The 20,995-nt window shown below is 35.5% G+C and overlaps 1 protein-coding gene across 1 annotated transcript in view; it reads left to right on the top strand.

Annotated features, from left to right (window-relative positions):
• Window positions 1–1,503: 1,503 nt before the first annotated feature.
• Window positions 1,504–20,995, top strand: part of SNX24 (sorting nexin 24) — a 67,268-nt gene continuing 47,776 nt past the window's right edge. Inside the window, exon 1 of the mRNA XM_015821837.1 lies at window positions 1,504–1,563. Within this exon, the coding sequence (XP_015677323.1) occupies window positions 1,504–1,563 (60 nt within the window). The remainder of the gene's footprint in view (window positions 1,564–20,995) is intronic.

Here is a 20,995-nt window from a genome sequence, read left to right on the forward strand (position 1 = left end):
AAGCGAACTTTTTCAAGTCGAGGACTATCTGTACTTTATCACTTTTTTCCTTTTTTGGGGGGGGGTCATGAAGTTTTTGACACTTTGCTAGGTGACTGGTGGTACTTGGATATTGTCATATCCTAAAAGTGATACAATGGATGAAAAGGTTGAAAAGCCCTGGTCTATAGCAGCAAAAACAGAATTTCAGATTAATAATAATAATAATAATAGTAAAGTTGGAAGGGACCTTGAAGGTCATCTAGTCCAACCCCCTGCTCAGGCAGGAAACCCTATACCATTTCGGACAAATGGCTGTCCAGTCTCTTCTTAAAAACTTCCAGTGTTGGAGCATTCACCGCAACTGGAGGCAGGTTGTTCCACTGGTTAATTGTTCTCACTGTCAAGAAGTTTCTCCTTAGTTCTAGATTGCTTCTCTCCTTGATTAGTTTCCACCCGTTGCTTCTTGTCCTGCCTTCAGGCGCTTTGGAAAATAGCTTGACTCCCTCTTCTTTATGGCAACCCCTGAGATATTGGAACACTGCTATCATGTCCCCCCTCGTCCTTCTCTTCATTAAACTAGACATACCCAATTCCAGCAACTGTTCCTTATATGCTTTAGCCTCCAGTCCCCTAATCATCTTTGTTGTATACAAAGGATTGTATACAACAATCCTATTTCACATGTATTTAGCTTCATATCAGGACACAGAATTAGCCATTTATACTGGAGAAAAAAGGCTTGCATCTCCTTAAATAGAGAGCAATATTTGAGTTCAAGTAAACACAAGGCAGCAAAGAACATGAGCCCAAAGAATCGAGGAGTCTGCAATTTTTAAGCTTGTCAAGAGCGCATGTTTTGCAATCTTAACAGCTGTCCTCTATGTAAGAAAATTTTTTACAACTTGCAAGCCATTGTATTTTTCTTCCTTCTGTTGGCGGTCTAGCCTATATATTAACATTACTATTGGATGACATTTCAGATTGCGCATTCCAAAAAAGGCGTTCCCCTTAGTCAGTACTGCCTAATAATGCGTCAACCTACAATTAAGCAGGGGCGGAGGAACCTAGGGCTGTCTTTACCCAAAATTGCTGCAACCGCTTTAATAAAAGTATGAATAATGCCTGTAGCAACTGTTGCTAAAAGTATCGCAGCCTCCAGCCAGGAGCAAAGATAACATTCCCTCCGGCGCACAGGACGCCCTCCCTATCGCCCGAGACCAAGAGAGGTGGGACCAGCGAAGGCAGCCTCTCCCCTACCTCCCCCTCCGTTTCCCTTTCCCAGTCCATCTTGCACCAGGAATCACGTGGGGCGAGAAAGGAGACTGCTGTTCCCATAGAGATAGAGAAAAGGTTGCCCTTGCTAGTCACGTGATTTTCACTGGCCCACGGCTCCTTCCGCCAGGCTTTGCGCTGCCCGGGGGACGTAGACCCCCCCCCTTTGCCTACCCTTCCACGAACGTCCCTCCCCCCCACCACCGTGGCGAATCCGTCCAGGAGCTGCGCTCGCGCACCGACCGTACCATGGAGGTTTTTATTCCTTCGTTCCGCTATGAGGAGAGCGAATTGGAAAGGGGCTACACGGTGAGTGGTGGGCGAGCGAAGGAGCTAATGACTTCCCCCCCTCCCCCTGCAAAGGAGGGGATGGTACTGCGCCGGGCCGGGCGTTGCTTGCCTTCTCCTGAAGAAGCGCGCGCAGGCAGTGCTCCTAAATAGAAGGGATTTGCAGGAGTGATGCGTTTGGGATACTAGCCAGGACGCCGACAAGAAGGGCGGAAGATTTTAATACTAAATTGATTTTGCAGGATCCAACCTGGGTCGGGCAACGGGACCAGAGATTTAGTCTGCTGTGTTTTTGGACTCGTGCTGGAGCCCATCCTCAGGGAATTTGTGCGCTTTGGGCTATTTTGGTGTGGTATTCATAGGGTGCCTGGTTATGTGTCAACAACTAAAAAAAGTCACACACAACCAGGCACCATTTAAAGACCATACACAAAATAGCCCAAAGTGCACGCTCTGTTAAAGAGACATGACCTGAGGATGGGCTCCAGCATGAATCCCAAAGCTCGGAAGACTAAACTTCTGATCCCGGTGACCGATTCAGATTGGATCCTGTAACATTATCTTGAGACACCTATATCCACTTTCATCATAAACTTATTTTGATTTTACTGTAAAACTAGCGAATGGTTGGGTTGCCATTTGAACTCCTCATTCTATATCATTGCTACCTAGTTACCCAAAGACCTGAGGGCATTCTAAGCGGACTATGATGGAAGATTTGGATCAGATTTTTAATAAAAAAAATTCTGGGTCTTAGGGACAATTTATCCTTGAGCATGTGTGAAATGTTCCTTAGAGATACATAAGGCAAAAGACAGCGGGTACCAAAGCAGATACAAACTGCATTTATGAAAAAATGCTTTTTTCCCTTGTCTGGAGTCCTCTGAAGTGTACTAATTGAACTATGGCCTGATATTTTTGCCCCTTGCTCCACATAGTGGAGTGCATGTGTCTGTTTTAAAGTTGTAGCTCTTTCTCTTAACTGAAGCAGCTGTGATTCTGTCAGAGTGAAACATTTAGGGTTACTTAACTTGTAGCCTAATTATTAAATGTCCCAACATCAGTTTCTGCCAAATGTCCAACTTACAAATATAAATTCTGCTGGATGGTTCCTCACAAATCATGAGTTAAACGTAGACAGAAACTGTTTTACTATCCCTAATTGACCAAACTAAAATTAACTTCCATCCTTCACTTCTCTCTGCAATAAGTGAGCTGATGCTAGAGACAAGCTATTGAATCTGACTCAATCTCATTCATTCATAAAATTAATTAAATCTGATATATAATTCAAACAAGATAGAGATGTCACTTATGAGGAGCCTGCAATAGGAATTGAGTCAGTTTGGATGGGGTGGTTAATCTGAAAAATCAAATTTTGGATACTTCTGGATTCTGCTTTGCATTTGGCGGCTTGTCTGAAAGTAGAAGTGCCTTTACCTGATTTAAGGCAATGATGCACAGTATGCAGCCATTCCTAATGAATTAGACCTCCCTCTGCCTTAGTTAAATTAAACTGGATTGGTGCAACACACTTTACTTGGGGTTTCTATTTGGAAAATATTATTGCTCTAGAAGAATGCTGATGGGCAAATATTTGAGATGGAACCAAAATAAACAATTCCACTGATTACTGTGCCTCCTGCTCTAGATTTCTTTGCTTGACTTAGGACACAGTTCAAAGTTACAGTACAGGTAGTCCTTGACTTACAACAGTTCATTTAGTGACCATTCAAAGTTACAACGGCACTGAAACTTGACTTATGACCGTTTTTTACACTTACAACCGTTGCAGCATCCCCATGGTTATGTGATCAAATTCAAACACTTGGTAACTGACTCACATTTCTGATGGTTGCAGTGTCCCAGAGTCATGTGATCAGCTTTTGCAACCTTCTGAGAAGCAAAGTCAGTGGGGAAGCCAGATTCACTTAACAACCGTGTTACTAACTTAACGACTGCATTGATTCACTTAACAAATGTGGCAAGAAAGTTCATAAAATGGGACAAAATTCACTTAATAAATGTTTCACTTAGCTACAGAAATGTTGGGCTCGATTATGGTCATAAGTTGAGGACTACTTGGAGTTACCTTTAATGCTTTAGTTCTAGTAAGCTTGAGATCTTTTCATATAATATTCCCTAACATTTATTTACTACAGTATTCTCTACCCTAAAATCTGATGGAAGTCTGTTCTCTTGGCAGAGGCATGATTGATGAAGACAATAAAAAGAGTTACTCAGTGGCTACATTTAAACTCAGTGGCTACATTTAAACTCTGTGCCTCAGGAAGCCAGGCCAGCACTTTCTCCAGTGGTCTTTCATCAGTTGGTTAAAAACTTCCTATTTATAAGACTATCAGTTCTGGGCTACTAAAACCACAAGTGGCATGAAAAAGCCAGAGTTTTTTCTATCTTTTGGCTGCCATCTCAGGTTATAGACTTGGTAGCCCTATTATTTAGGAAAACATTTGTTTCTCAATTAAGTGTACATTTCATTTGATTATTTTTTGTGGTATTTGTCTGCTGCTTTGTAGGAAAATCTTACTGCATTTTTTTGTACACATTTTTTTTTAAATTTTGTACTGGTTTCAGTTGTTGTTAGTCTTTGTGATAGAAGGATAATATACATTTTCATTAAAATAAAATAAAATTAACTAGCCTTTTCCTTACTACATGACATTAACATTTCTGGGACTGGTAGATTTGAGTTCTCATATACAGGACTTGTCAGAACTATTGGCTGATTTTCTTGAGTAGACACTAACTTTACAGGAGAATCACAGTTACGGTAAATATTTTCCAAATTTAATAACATGCATTCAACTCTCTCGTCTTATTGTTTTTGTTTAGTGGAGTTATTTTTATGCCACATTTGTTTTTATAAATGACTCAAGGTGGAAAACATACCTAGTAGATATAGTACTCCTCTGATTTCCCCAATCCTGTGAGATGAGTTGGGCTGATTGAGAGTGACTGGCCCAAAGTCACCCAACTGTCTTGCATGTCTAAGGCAGAACTAGAACTTACCAACTTCTGGTTGCTAACCTAGTGCCTTTTTAAGTCTTCATCCAATTCATGCTATTCTTTATTTATCACTCTATCATTGTTTGATAATGAGATTTAAACCAAAATTTAAAAACAAAATAATATGCAGTATATGTATAAGATTTGAGTGCACTACTTTCTACCATTTTTATTGAACCGAAAAAAGCACTAATTCTTGGCATTTTCGGTATCATTACAGCAATATAACTTTTTAGAGAAGTTATTTCGGTGCCTTTTCATTTGACAGTGGGATTCTATGCAAACTTTCTAAGGAAATCGAGTATCTGTTGTATGTGGAAAGATTGCTTAGTGATATGTTTTCTTCAAATCATACTAGTCAACATTTAAACTTTTTACTAACACTTTAAATTGATGAGTGGATCTCCAAACTATTGATTTCTCTGCTTAAAAATGCAACAGTTGTTCATAATTTGGTACTGAATAACCTTTAAATGTAGACATTTTGTGAACATACCCGTGGGGAGCAATTTAACTTTAAAATGACACCCATGAGCACTTGTTATCATTTAAGTATGATTCTTTTGCCAATGACGGAAGAGCAAATACTAGTTAGATTTCGAATGTTGATTCCAGTATGAGGAAACCACCTGAATAAATTAATTTGTGCTTGATTCATATTGATCAGAAACATTTATTGGTATGTTATAGGTCAAGGTGACATGTGTTTAAGTAGATCAAAGTGCAAAGGGCATATTTGACTGACAGGCTTAGAGTGTTCTTAATTAAGTTTTCCCCTCTGTCCTGCTACCTTTTAATTGCCTTCATGTAATGCTTTCTTAAACCACTTTTTAGAAAGATGAATAAGTTTACCAATCCTTAGGCCAGTGGTGGCGAACCTATGGCACAGGTGCCAGAGGCGGCACTCAGAGCCCTCTCCGTGGGCACACGCGCCGTCGCCCCAGTCCTAGGCCTTCAGCTGGGTTTTATAAAACCTTTTCTCTTTAGGTCTCCACCACCGTGTGCAAAAAAAAAAAAAAAAAGGTTCAATCAGTCAATTTCAACTTTTTGCGGAAAAAAAAAAAGATCTTGCAAAGTTGGAATTGATTGATTGAACTTTTTAGTCCCATCCAGTCTGCCCGTTACCACCGTAGCCACGTCCATCCGGCACTCGACGATGCATAAGTGGGTTTTGGGTTGCAGTTTGGGCACTCAGTCTCTAAAAGGTTCGCCATCACTGCCTTAGGCCTACTCTTGCCATTTGCCTTGTCTTATAAAAGTAAGTTAATTATACTTAATTATTAAGTAAGTGTAACTCTTCACAGTCTAATGGAATATCATGTACAGATTAATATCTTTAAAAGTATTTGGAATATGCTTTTCTCTTTTTAGCACTCTTCTGCATTATCAATATAGAAGTAGTACAATAGTATATATTATTATCTTTCTCTTCTTTTAATTTTGAACTGTTTGGTCTAGTTCAGGGATAGGCAACCTTGGCTCTTTTATCACTCGTGGACTTCAACACCCAGAATTCCTGAGCCAGCCATGCTGGCTCAGGAATTCTGAGAGTTGAAGTCCATGAGTCATAAAAGAGCCAAGGTTACCTACCCCTGGTCTAGTTCATTAAGGTCTTCTGTGAATAAAGCAATACATAGAACAGAGTATAAAAATACAGGCTTGATGTTGGTAGAGAAAGACACATCAGTATGTATTTGGCTTAATTTTAAATTTTTTAGTTAGCAAAACTGCACTTAAATTTTATCCCTTGAAGACTACAATTATTAATACCAATTATTTTACAAATATTTTAAGAATATAGCCATTGAGGTCAAAAACCTGGTCTAAATATAACCGAGTATCTGTTGTTCTTTAAAAGAATAAATGCTTGTTTCAAATGTACAATAATTCATAGTGTTTATTTGCAGGTTTTTTTAGCCTGTACTAAGGAAAATTACTTGCAGAAAACATATCCACTTAGAAAAATGCATAAAAATAGATGTATTGAGTGAATGTGTATGAACATACATATATAAATGCACATACACACACACACCCAAAAAATTGACAGGTTTCCCTGTTCCTAAGTGAAGGTCTATTTTGGGATCTGAAATAATCCAATATGTGCTTTAAATTCTGCAGTAGATATTCACACTGCATAGATATAGTTTACTGCTTTAAATGCTGGGCCTTCTCATATAGTTGATATATATAATTTCTTGAAAATATGTATGGTAGCTTTCTTTAAAGAAAATTTCTAGTATAAAACATTAATTATTCCTGTTTGTCTATTTTTGGTAATAAAATTATTATTTAAAAACACAGACAAATACTTATATGCTGTAATAGGGCTTCAGACTGGAGAAAAATGAAATCCAATGTCTCTCATCATTCCATTCATAATCTCAAAGTAAGGAGCTTGATTATGTGGTGAAATAATCAATAAGATAGCTGTAAGTATGTATTGATTAGGAAAATTGCTTTTATAAAATGTAAACAAATTTCACTCTAGCTGACTCGCTTTCTTCTTTCTATCTGCATTCAAATGAGTTTTCTTAGGTACTGTGATTGAGAAATACATTAAGATGAGTAGAATCTGCTTTTAATGGTGTTTAGGATCACAATATATAGATTTTAATGTTATTACTTTAGTTATGTAACCTACATGCTGCTTTACATAATATCCAAGTATCTTCTAATATTGTTTAGATGCTATTATGTCTTACTTGTAACCCATGGAATCTATTTACATGTTATACTACCTATTCACATCATAATATATTCATATTCATGAATATATCCAGCAGTGTTACTATTTGCATTATAATATATTTATGTTACCTATTTCTTTCATAATATATTCATGAACATTTCAAACAATGATTGATTGATTGATGTTTCTTTTCTAGCACTTAGTTTCACAATAGGTTTATAGCAGTTTTTCCAAATAGTAACAGTTATGTTTCAGTTTTTAGATTGAAATACGTAGAAGCTTCCTAACAGTAACAGTAACAGAGTTGTAAGGGACCTTGGCGGTCATCTAGTCTAGTCCAACCCCTTCTCTCACAGGACACCTATACTATTTCTGATAAATGGCTGTTCAATTTCTTCTTAAACACCTTCAATGATGGATCATTTTTGTTGATCTTATATGAACTCTTTCCAAAGTCTCTATCCTTTAGAGAGGAACAAGCGTTTATCATCAAAATAATACTTACAAACCAGACAAAAGCAGAGTCAGTAAAGTACAGGGCAGGAAAGGGATCAGATAGCCCAAGGGCCAATCCTTCTTGTAAAAATGCATAGCAAGGCAACAAATGTTAGCAATGGCATTAATGCTTCTCATATTACTCATAGTTCTTTAAATTTCTTGTTTTTACCACTTATTTCTGAACAAAATGTTATTTTTTTATTCTGGGAATTATCAGAATAAGTACCATACATGAACAGAGTTAGCAAAACTGTGGACTGTTGCTAACAAATGAAGCTAACAGAATTAGTGATGATTCAGTCATATGTTCAATACAGTGGAGAAATTGTATGGATTACAGCACAATATTGAAAGGAATCAGTGGACCAGTCGGGTCAATCAGTTTCTACGTAAGAACATGCCCTCCGTTTATATTACCGTATATTCTTTTTATATAAAAGGAAAGTTTTGTCCGAATCAGATCTAGAAAGCTGTGCAAAACCTTTATAATGGGTCAGAGAATATTTATTTGGTAGGTTTCATTTGGGCCAATAATTACTGTCTACAAAATCCCTCTTGGTGCCACTGAGATAGTACAAGATAGTAAGGAATAATAAGTTTGTTGCTTTTGTCGCAATTCTGAAAAGCTGCCTGTCTTTATTGATTCAATTAGCATCACTTAGGTCAGGGGTAGGCAATCTTGGCTCTTTTATGGCTCTTTTATGACTCGTGGACTTCAACTCCCAGAATTCCTGAGCCAGCAGGTCTTAGAAATTATATATATGAGTTAACATATATAAGATCACACTGTTACACTGGCAATTGTAGTGCTAAATGAAAACATTTGTTTTTCATAAGCTTTTGATCCAGGATGCTAATTCTGTTAATAGTATATTGGTTTATAATATCTAGTCTCTGTAACAAATGCAGTAGATCCACTTTTTCAGATTATTATTTCTTTTTGCATGTGTTATTCTTTTCCTGCTGACTTTAAGGAACAACAATTTTGCAAAACAGAATAATTCCAAACCTTAGATGTAAAATAGTGCTTCTGTGTATAAATGAACCTCAGTGGAAATTGAAACTTGAATCCTGAAGACAGATAATGACAAAGTATAAATAATTTATACAGCGTAATTTTTCGTGATCAAGCAACATACAGATGCTTTCAAAACTATTTGCAAAGCATAAAATATATTTTAGGGTACACTGCATCTTTAGTTCTTTGGAATTTGGCCTCAAAACTAAGGTGTGATTAATCATGCAATCTAAATACCACACTTATCTTTTAAACTGACCCAACATAGATAAGACTCAGGAATGGGGGGGAAGGGGCATACAAGCAAAATAAACTCATCTTTGTTACTTCTACATCCATTCAGCTAGTTGCTCATAAGCTAATAGTGAAACAGTTCCATTTACAGAAGTGGGGAAAGAATCCAGTGATGATATGTCAGCTAGAATTAAATAGCGTTAGAGTTCACAGTTGTGTACCTTTGCATATCAGTACATACATTTGCCTTGATTTGAATAGAGACTTGTGTTTTATAGTATACTGAATCTTTCAAAATATTGGTTTAGGTTTAAAATATTAAAAGAATAATCTTCTTTATATAGACTGAATACATTTTAAGTAAAGTTGGCCTATTTAGTGGGACAAAACAATAAACAATTACCAGCAGATGTAAAACAGAATGAGAAATAGTTTACATAAAATTTGTTATGGAATCTTTAAGAGTTGATTGGAGCAGTTAACTTGCTTACCTGTTGGTCGTAGGCAATAAAACAAACCAACCTTTCATTATCTTCTGGCTGCATTGGGATTACAGTTCCCATAATTCTGAGAGTTGTAATCTTAACATACCTATAAAGTACTCGGGGTAAATCAGAAATACATTATAAAGCGAACAGGGAAAAAAAAGAGTTTCTGTTTGAAAACAGGAAGAACAAGATTATTGAGTTTGCTTTGACTTTTCCTATTAACTCTGAACTGCAGGAATTAGCAGAATATTATTTTAAATTCTGTGTTATTAATTTCAGTATGGTATATCTTGCCTTTGGAGATCACCGATAATTACTAGAAATGTGTTCAGTAGACCGATTACTGGTTTCCTAAGGAAAAATAACAGCAAGCAGAAGATTCTCAACCTATTTGAATTACTTGTAGTCTGAATTGTCAAAACAGGTTGGTTTAAAAAGGGAACTCTACTAAAATAATCTCCAGATAGCTTTATCTGTTGGGGGCTGTGAACTCAATGCCCTGTTTCTAAAATCTCACTTTTCCCCCCAGTTTACTAGATAGCTACATAACCCTCTTAAGTGAAGAGCTCATGAACCCACTTCCATGAATATTTCTCGTCTCAGCTCTTCTTCCTAGGTCACCAGTTACTTTTGCTTGTAGAAGTAGAAAATAGATTCGATAAAAATGGCTAGTCTCTTGGCCTTCGTTTTATTTATCATATCAGAAAAGAACAATGTTTTGCTATCCTGTGGTCAAAACAAGAGGCGACCTTGCTTGTTCACAAGTGTTCAAAGTCTAGAGATAAGAAGGACAAAATAATAGGGTACAATGGAAAGAGTGCAGTGTAATTATTTGTGGCTTGTCAAGGGACGCCCTTTCAGGCCCCAAGTGATTCAAATCTGGGAACTCTGCACAATTCTCTAAGCTAAGCCTGGCCAGCATCTCAGAAATCTCACCCCATTTCTTCGACAGTGCTGAAATTGCATCAGTTTGTCATGCACTGAGCATGCCAACTCTATACAATATCATTTGCTTGCAAATCGGCCTGGCCCCAAAGCTCTGATACACATTCTTTGGTATCTGACTCTTGGCCTGTGATTTGTCATGTCTCTAGTACTATCAGTTTGAGGTAATTTTAATAGATTCTGATGGTTTGCTTCTAGGAGTAAAGAATGCATAGAGCTTGCTTTACTTTGTGCCTCTTACTGTGTTGGGTAACAGAGAACTCATGATGGTGGTAGTTATTAAAAAAATTGCAGAGGAAATGAAACTATTGTGTGTGTGTACTTTTGCTAAAAGCTTGTATTGATAAATGCAATGTCAGCTGTGACAAATCTTGTTGAGAAATTTCAAGACTTCATTATTCCCATTTCTGAAATTTGGCATTTCTTATAAATAGGTTTGCCATTTTCTGCTGTAATGTAGTAATGAATATGACATAGTTTTTACTTATTAAAAAGGGAAGTGCTTGTTAAAATCACATGAGTTTAGTTATGTTTCTTTTTTTTTTTGATAAACTGTCTATGTTGTGATCTTGAAGAGTTTGCTTGTTTTCCTATATAAAGGAAGTTCCATAAACCTCAATGTGCATTTTTTCTTGAAATGTATAGAATTCTACTACTAATATTAAATGAATAGATCAAAAGATTTTCAGACATTTTGACCAAAATACATATTTAATATCTTATTCCAGATGATATCCCACTGTCATTTAAACATCATTCAAAACAGGTATTTTTCTGATATAATCAGCAATTTAATAGTTGGTAAATAGATGTTACAGTCTAGAAAAATTGGTGTGTGGCTACCTTAGCAAAATAATTCAGCTATGTTATGAAATAAATGCCATATTTTACTCTGCATTTGACACCATAAAATGAGATTGTTTTACTGTTGACATCTCTGATCTTTGCATCATTTTTAACTGACTCCCTTAATTGATTACTTCTGTGATATTAGAGCCTGCAGCGTAGCTCTCTAAAATTCTGCTGACATTAATCGATTACCATAAAGGTGTTAATGTTTGCTATTTCATCTAAGAAACATTCAAAATTATAGATAAAAAGCTGTCAGAGCATAAAACTCATCATATTTTGACTTACTGTTGATTTATCAAGAAGTGTTTTAGGGATGTGTTAATGAGTTTTTGGGGAAGCAACTAATCATTGAATATTGAATTGGTGTGGATTTTAATATTTTAATTGTAGTTTTCTTTTTTAAAAAAACTTTCTTTTAATATTTAATCTCCACGGAGTTTGCACAAAAAGACTACTGAATTTCTTTTTACTGGACTTTAGAACTATTTGCTTTGGAGTATCTTTTCTTTAAAGCATTTTTCCTATACATACATGCACACAGGCAAATTCAGAGTAGTGTACATTTTCTTTATGTGAGAAAATATGTTGTATTCAGGCATAATTTAGGATTTTTTTAATTTTTAAGATTTTGCATTGGAATTGCAAGAAATACACTGAACTTTTAAGAAGTAAAGGGATAATTTAGCTTCTAAAATAAACTTGCCCCATTATTCCTGAACATATTGCTGTATACATGACTCTTGGGATTGGACAATTCTCCATGTTGTATCTGCCTGCAGTATCACATATGTGATTTGTTGCATAGAAATTCAAACCCATACACTGTTAATAGCTCAGCCAAGAGTTGACAAGACAATATATATGAACACAATGCTGGCAGATTCCAAGACATCTAACCTGTGCTCCAAATTTAAAAATTGCTGAAACTGTGCAAGTTTAGAGTCCTCTTAGACTGGGATGCCAAGGGGTCCAATATGTTGCAAACCTGAAAGATATTCCCTAAACCATCCTTATGGGATAATTGAAATAATTGCATCCCAAGTGATGTCAGTACAGAAGATCTGTCTCAAAGTCAGTGGGATGCCGATGATAGTAGAGCTTGCAAGGTTATCTCTAGCTTAGATATTTTAACATTGGGTTTTGATTGCATTTGTGGCCTACTTACCAAAATATCCCAGGACTGATAAGACCTTTTTTTACCCTTAGCAGAATGCTGAACATTGCATGGTTATGACTGAAGCTGTAAGCTAGTCTACAGTTTTGTCTTGTTAAAGAAGCTTATGTGAAAGTCTTGATTGATCAAAGCCTTAATGGGCAGCAGAGATCAGTCATCTGGTGATGACTACAGCATATTGAAGCTTGTGACTTGTAGTGCAAGAGAAATAAATGGTAAAGAATATGAAATAAATTAAATGAGGTGGGATAGATTTGTTAAATGTTTGTGAAGCTAAAACAAAAGGGAAAGTTGGTAATAGATCCTGAATGAAAGTTGTCTGATCTTGTAAAATGAAGTTGATAAATGCATGTTGGGAAGTGAAGATGTAGGTTAATTGTTTATCAGACAGTCAAAATGCATTTCAGGAAAAATATATATCATTCCTTAAGATCACCTGGGGGATCTCAGGGAACTGGAAAAATGTTCTTAGACGACTGCAATGTGTTTTTTCTTTTTACTCCTTTTGTGTGGTTTGTATATTTTAAATTTTTATAGTATTTTGTTTCAAATAAAGGCTTTTTATTTTTATAATGATTACTTTTATATATTTGCTTTTTTATTAATTGTGGTATACCACTCAGAATTGCTTTCTGTAAGAAGAATGGCCGTATAAATGATATAAATAAATAAAGCTATTCTGCTCATGACAAATATGTATCAATGGGAACAATATGAGAGTGTACAACAAAATGTTTGCGGCTATTCAGAGACCGAAGAATGACTAAGAATGATAATATAAGGTGAAAAGTCACCAATCACCAAAGAGATGTTTGTTTTTGAATAAATGGGTTTAGCATGTAATACCCATGCATGGCAAAATAGATTTATTATTATTATTGATTTATTTGTTTACAGTGAAGAAATGAGAGAATTGATGAGGAATAAAAGGGTTATAAAAAGTTCTGAATGTGTTAATCATGTTCAGTAGTGTTAAGAGTACAATGCTGTGTTATAGACTAAGAATCTAAAATTTGACAGTAAATATTATATAGATCATATGCATTAATGAGTATGAAACTGAAAATCAGTATATCAAATACAAAGCAAGTAGTATTTAGCAGAGAAAATTGAATGAATAGTTTTGTATAAAAGATTAAAAAAATTGAGCAAGTAGCTGAATTTACGTACTTTGATAGAACAATTAATAAACTTCAAAAACTAAGAAATTTTAAGGTTGCAAATACTGGTGTGGTATACAGTCTGTTGTGAGAAATAAAAGTAGCAAACAATGTCTATGTATCAAGGCATACTTCTGCACACTTCGTCACATGTTTTTTACATGAGGAGAAATATAAAAAATAAATTGAATATGAAATTGGATAAAGCAGTAAAAGTAACTGAGTAAAATATAGTATTGATATAAGATAAATATTGCTTTGTTTCCTTTTGTTTCTTTCCTATTTCCTTTTTGTTTCATTAATTTACATGACCTATTATTTCTTATTCCATTTATATATTCATGTGGTGGCCCAACTTGTAGTGCTAATTCTTCCGGGGGACAAGCTGATACAACTGGAGACAAATGGTCGAAAAGATTACTCATTCCTCTGCTATAAAGGGTTTCATGGGTAATAAGAATTTTGAATTGTATCCAGAACTCTACAGGGTGACAGTGCTACTCACAAAGTAGTTGAGTGTATTGTGATGTGCCCTTAAGTACCATGCCACTATATTCTCAATTAATTAATAAAGTGCTAATTGCACTTTAATTAGATCTTCATGGACAGCTCTATGTAAAACTCATTACTGTAGCCAACCAGAAGGTTTGTCATTTAGTGATAGATAATATGAGTGTTGGTTTCTCTTAAAAATGATTTATCAGTATAATTATCAACTACAACTACATTTGTACTAGAATGAATAAGTAAGCTTAAATTGCGTTTATATTGTTTATGTATATATATGTATACACATATACATATATGTATGTATATGATACCGTATATATGTATATGCAGGGCTTTTTTTGTCATAGAACGCCCAGAACGGAGTTCTGGCACCTTTTTTGGATGGAACTTTGTAGGGTAGGCAAGGCAGGTTGTATGACGTGTGTGAGTTCCGTCACCTTTTTTTTTTTTTTTTTTTTTACAAAAAAGCACTGTGTAAAATGTATATGATATAATCAATATAATCAGTATAAACATAACTTAAGCTTACTACATTCCAGTAGAAATGTAGTATATCTCCAAAAATATTAGAAACATCATGCAAAACACTGCAATTTTAATGATGCTAGTACCCTATATCAGAGGTCCCCAACCTTTTGGATACCAGGGACCAGTTCCATGGAGAGAGCTTTTTCTGCGGACCTGATGTGGCGTGCTTGTTTGTGCAGACCAGTTGCTGGCATGCCACAGACCAGGGGTTGGGGACCCCTGCCCTATATCATCCAGTGTATGTCTATTTAAAAAGTTATATTTTGCTCCCTTATGGTCATTATCACTGTCCTCCTAAATCCTAAATTTCTAGCAGATTTATTGTTTAAAATTCTTCTCTCTCTCACCCCCAAAATAGCCATGTGTGCTAATATGGAACAGCACTTCATGTAATTGGTAAAGACTTACTTAGAAAGTTTACTCCTATTATAAATATGTAAGTCTCTCTCCCTCTGTATGGTCCCCTAATTCTCTGCTCTTTTGAAAGTAATTAGCAAGATGAACTCCCTGGAAACTGTTGTACAATCTGTGCTTTCAGGAGTGGATTAATTACATATCCATGTTGTAATATATCCTAATTGGTATTAGGTAGACAGAATATTCCTAACTACATGTGTTTGGGGGAAAAGCTGTTTTTAATCTTAATATATAATTTCTTATTGAATGTTAATCAAGACTGAATCATGATAAAAATCAGTGCCAACAAAAACACTAATAAATATACAAATATATTTAAGAAAAACATTTCACCTAAATGTAATGTGTTTGTTTGAAATTCCCCAAGAACGTATGTCTTTTTTACATGTTAATTTCCTGGGGAATATTATTTTTAAAGGATGATTTATTAGCCATTTCATATTTTATTACAGTTATTTGACTGATGATCCTGTAATGCATTGAAAAATTAATTCTACAATTTTGTATAATTTATGCTCCAACAATTATTTTGAATCCTAATTCAAAGTTATGCAATTTAGAGTGAAAGACCTGGGTAATTACTGTCAACTTCATTAGGAACTGCAAATGCTCACATTTCTACTTATCAATTCCTTTCTCCCCTTCCCCCCAAAAGCTTAATAAGAGTACTTCAAGACTGACCTGGTTAATTAGTTTTACACTACAGTGAATCAATTACCAGTTTGGGTTGTCATTGCTTTTACTTGGATATCCAACGTGTATAACAGTAGGGGTCACTGTATGCATTTAATATGAGATGTCATTTTAAAATTAACTTTAAAGATTTGCATGTCCAAGGAAAGACTTTTTTTAAAAAAAAGAAAAACTACTGATGACTTATTGTCCCAAATTATTTTTAATAAATAACATAAAGATGCCCACATTGTTTCAAAATGAATGGAATAACAATATAGTTAATGTATTTTAAGATTTTTCCATATGACCCCGTTGACATCCGATGCAACCATCTGATTCATCCACAGTAACTTTCTTACAAAAAAGGGAATGTTTAATAAAATATAGGTTAATACTGATAATTTTAGCTATGAAGGATATGCAAGGATATTAGCATGAGGATGCAGCACTCGCAAATGATGGAAAGATAAGAAAATTGTACAACAGATAAAAGTATAAACTATGGCTTAATCAAAGGCCAAAGGTTTGGAACTATTGAAGGTAATTTTAGCTGTGGGTATGTTTGTTTTGGTGTTAGTAATTCTCACTTTGAAAGGATAGTTGTTTTCTGCCATTCTCAGCTTCCTAATACTCTTCAAATGGTAAGTGGTAGATTGTTGCCAGGAACATAATTGTAACTGTTATATGTCCAACAAAATATTCTCATTTTGCAAAAGGTTTAGACATTAGTTAAAAAGTATCTTTTGACATTAGTTAACAAATATCTTATATCATTCAATATCTTCATGACACTGTGCTTGGTATCTGCATTTATTCTAGATATTCAGTACTTTAGCTGAATCACAGGTTTGTTTTTTTCCTTTTCCCTCAGGGCCTTCCAGTTTCTTTTGTTATAGTCTGTTGAAAAATTTAAATCTTCCCTTTTCCTGACATGGTTGCATTAATCTCCCTGACAGCATGCTACAGAATGAAAACAGGTCCAAAATCTTCATGATTCTTGTTGAATTACATGCAGTAATATTGAAGCAAATAGTGCATAAAATTGATTCATTTATAGGTCTCTTCCTATTGATCTATTCTATGTGATAAAATTTTATCATGAAATATCAGAACCAAAAAAGGGCATGCTAATCAGATTAGAGCTCTATAGTCTGCTGCTCTGCTCCTTATAAAAGCCAGTTATAAAAGCAGAGAACCAGATTCAAGACTTTCTTATCCACTGAAATCATTAGGCCTAATCATTCTCTCAGGCCAAATTAGTTTTTCTAATTGTCCTCTGTCTCCACACTGAGTTTTTCAAAGAGTTGGGATACAATAATTCCTCAGCAGAGGGCAGCACCTAGCTGATCTTGGCCAATCTTAATATTTAAACAGATCAGTTGTGATTAGCTCTTAGGTGGGAGGCCAACTGGAAATGCCAAGGTTCTTGACTAAACTGGGGAATTATAAACATAATTGGGAAAAAGGAGGTTACTTTGAAACACTGCCATGAAATCTGAGAAACATTGGAAGTCGAGCTTGAATCAAAAGCATCTATCTTCCTTTCAAAGGACAGGAAGTAGTCCTGATAGCTTTTCCTTCTTTTCATCAATTTAGTCTCTTTTCAAAGTCAACCAGGTTTAGTAGATTTCACTACATCTCATGGCAGCAAGGATGGAAAATGATCTATTAATATTTTTTTTGGATTTTGTTCATTGTAGGACTTATTACATTCTCATTCAAAAAGTGGCTTCTCATTCAAATAATGGCAACTGCAGTTTGGCCCCACCCTTTTGCTAAAAGTAACACTATAGTGAAATAGTGTTGGAGGTAAATTGGAGGTAAATCTTTTCTCACTTTGGTGAAACCCACACTTGAAGACATTTATGTTCAAATAAATACTCAATCTCCCCGATCTATATGATTAAGCTTTATTGATGAGCTTACTTCAAGCATCAATTTAAAATACTTTAAGGATGCTGGAGAAGATATAGAAGCATGAAATCTCTTTTCTTGATACAAGCACAGAGTGCACTGTGGTGATAGAAACAATTTCTGAATGTGATTGCAGATGTATTCTGAATCCAACAATGAATTTCTCTGCGATGTTTATAAAATATTTCTTTGACTAAGGTTGTTATGCAGATAAATATAATTAAACAAGGGTGAAAAATTGTTTTATTTCAGGGGAAAGATGAACATTGCACTGTTGAGTTCACATTACGCTCTATGCTTCCTATCTGTTGAGTTCAAATATGTTCTTTCCTTCCTGGAATTCTTTAAAAATAAATAAACATGTAACTTCTAAAGATCAATTCCAGTTCACAGCAGTGATTGATAAATCCACCCAACAATACTATCAAAAACATGACTGATCTCTAGAGCAGTTCTGCATTTTTAGAAGAGTTAAAATGTGAATGTTTATTGAATGGGTAAATGCACAAACCTGGAGGCAATATTTTTGAAAAATTAATAAAGAGAAAATTAAGGACCAGTCTGAAATGTGGTAGGAGGGCAAAATAAAAAAAAACTGTAGTTGATACACCTATCATTTAATTAATGAATTAATTACTGAGTATAGCAGATGGAAGCAGACTTCAATTCTACTTTAATAACTGACTGTGAGCGATTTTTTTCATTACAGCGTAGTTAGAATGGTGATTTTATTTCCATTTAGGCAATGGCCTTTGAAATATAGATGTGTAGTTGTTGTTTTTTTAAAAAAACACAATGTTATTTGTTCTAAAAGTAAAATAACTAGTTTTCAAGCATTAGGTGCTCACCTCCTTTTCCATCAATTAGTGTATTGGAGAAAACTTTACAACCTACACCAAAATAATTCTCTGCAATTTTTCCCTTTATCTTAGTATTTTTAAACTCGTTTTGTTCTGAGATATGACAAAAATAGATTCTAACCCATGCCCACAGCAATTCTAGATGAGAGACGGGTTTTGTTTTGTTTTTCCTTTGTGACAAAAGAGGAAGAAGAAAAGCATGTCCTTTTGATGCTGCTTCTCCCAGTTTTGTTGCAGTGGTGCTACTGCAGTATATTTTCCCCCACAGCACCATTGCTCCCCCACTGCCCCACATCTTAGGTGTTCAGTACCTTAATTTTAAATATGCATCCCAAAGTCTTTCAAAAGTCTGCTGGACACGGGTCATCTTGATAACATGGGAGGCGCTTGGCGTGTGTTTAAAATATCCCACTTAGCTGTAATGCCAAACCTTGGAGGAGCGAAGTTAACTACTCTTCTGTTGTGGGACTGAAGGATATAGAACCTGGTCTTCTGCTGCAGTTACAATGTACCCTCCTTGGGTAATCAGGAGCGCAATGCACAGCCTGCAAAGCCACTTTGCAGTGGAAAGGAGAGCTAGGTGAAGTAGCTCTATAGCAGAAAAACGTGGATGAAAAGACCCATCATCCCTGGTTTCTTTCCAGCTTCACCTGCCTCTGATGACAAAAAAAGCTGGATTGGGGGCAGAAAAGGAATCCCAAGGAAAGTATTCTCCACTTTTCATCCTTTCCTGGGCTCTCAGAATAGATTAAGTATAAACAGAGGCATACAATCAAAATCACATGAAGTATTAATGCCTTTTTATAAATCCTTAGTAAGACCAAACCTGGACTACAGTACTGCATCCAGTTTTGGTCACCACATTACAGATGTTGAGACTTTGGAAAAAGTGTAAGGAAGAGTGACTAAGATGATTAAGGACCTGGAGACAAAAACATACGAAGAACGGTTACAGGAATTGAGTATGGCCAGTCTAGAGAAAAGAAGGGCTAGGGGTGACATGATAGCACTACAGTATTCCAGTATTTGAGGGGCTGCCACAAATATTTATTTTCCAAAGCACCAGAAGGCAAAACAAGAAACAGTGAATGGAAAGTAATCAAGGAGAGCAGCAACTTGGAATTAAGGAGAAACTTCCTAACAGTAGGACAATTGCCCAAACAGCTTGCCTTCAGACGTTATGGGTGCTTCATCACTGGAGGATTTTAAGAAAAGACTGGACAACCACCTACCTGAAATGGTATAGGATCTCGTGCTTGAGCAGAGGGTTGGACTAGAAGACCTCCAAGGTCCCTTCCAGCCCTATTCTGATTGATTGACTGAAACCAAGAAACTTTTGTGTGAGCATCTACACTGGATAAGAATATTTTAATGCTGCTGTGAGCTGTTGATTGGCTGGGGATGAGATGAATACCATGTATAGTAACAAAGGAAAAAATGTTTCCAAGATATATTTGTGCCATAGTTCCCCAAAACTCTATATCCTGCGCTGTTAGCTTTTTGCTAATAGTAGCGAGAGATGGAGGTGTGGTACCATGCCAGCTTGGGAAGGCATTTTTTCCCCACATATAGGTGTGGAGATCTACTGGCCTCTTCTAAATCAGAAACTCCGCAAAACTAACTTTTCTATTAAGTAACTAATAATAGGACTTTTTTTGTTGATGTGTGTAATAGTAAATATGATACTATTATTTTCACTCATTTGGATCTTAGAAAAACTCAGTTATTCCAGTTACTGGTTGTTGTTTTTTTCCAAGAAGTAATCGTAGTGCTACAGGCATGCTTAGAGCAGTGTCTCAGTTATTTGCCCAGTTCACATATTCCTGTCAAAAAGAGTCAGTTTCTGCTCTTCTGAAACTGGAGTTACTACCTTGTAAATTTTGAAGTGTATGGTATTTTTCCCCAGCCAGAGCAATAAATATTTATATTATTTATTGTTTATTAATAATTAATCAGGAATAGTCTTAAATACAAGATGGCCAGTTGTATCACCTTTCATTGATGTTTATTTGGGGGGAAATGGATTAAAAATTAGTTGGATCCCAGAAACTGCAATAGGAGATTTCTTTTACAATCTGAAAATGACAAAATATGAAGAGACACATGGGATTGGAAGAGGAAATGCCCACTTTACATCTGCAGCATCCATTTCATTCATCCATTCCGCTTATATACCTGTGGAATCCCTACAAAAGGAAAAATTGCTTACCTGTTCGAATCCTAAAATTTGTGCAATAGAAATTATGGCTAAGACTTGATCCAATACAAAATTTTTGCTTTCTGCTCATAAAGAATTGACTAAACTTGACTACTAACCACTGCAAATTAAAACCTTTTTACACAAAAACTGTACTCCATGTATGTAAACTTTTTTTAAAAAAAAATTACAATACACAATGCTGCTTTCTATCTGTAGAAAGGCATTTTAAGGGATGCAGGTAATAAGCATTTCTGTGTTGTA

Source organism: Protobothrops mucrosquamatus, unplaced genomic scaffold (assembly GCF_001527695.2).
Source record: "Protobothrops mucrosquamatus isolate PMUCROS unplaced genomic scaffold, P.Mucros_1.0 scaffold1407, whole genome shotgun sequence".
Classification (NCBI taxonomy): Eukaryota; Metazoa; Chordata; class Lepidosauria; order Squamata; family Viperidae; genus Protobothrops; species Protobothrops mucrosquamatus.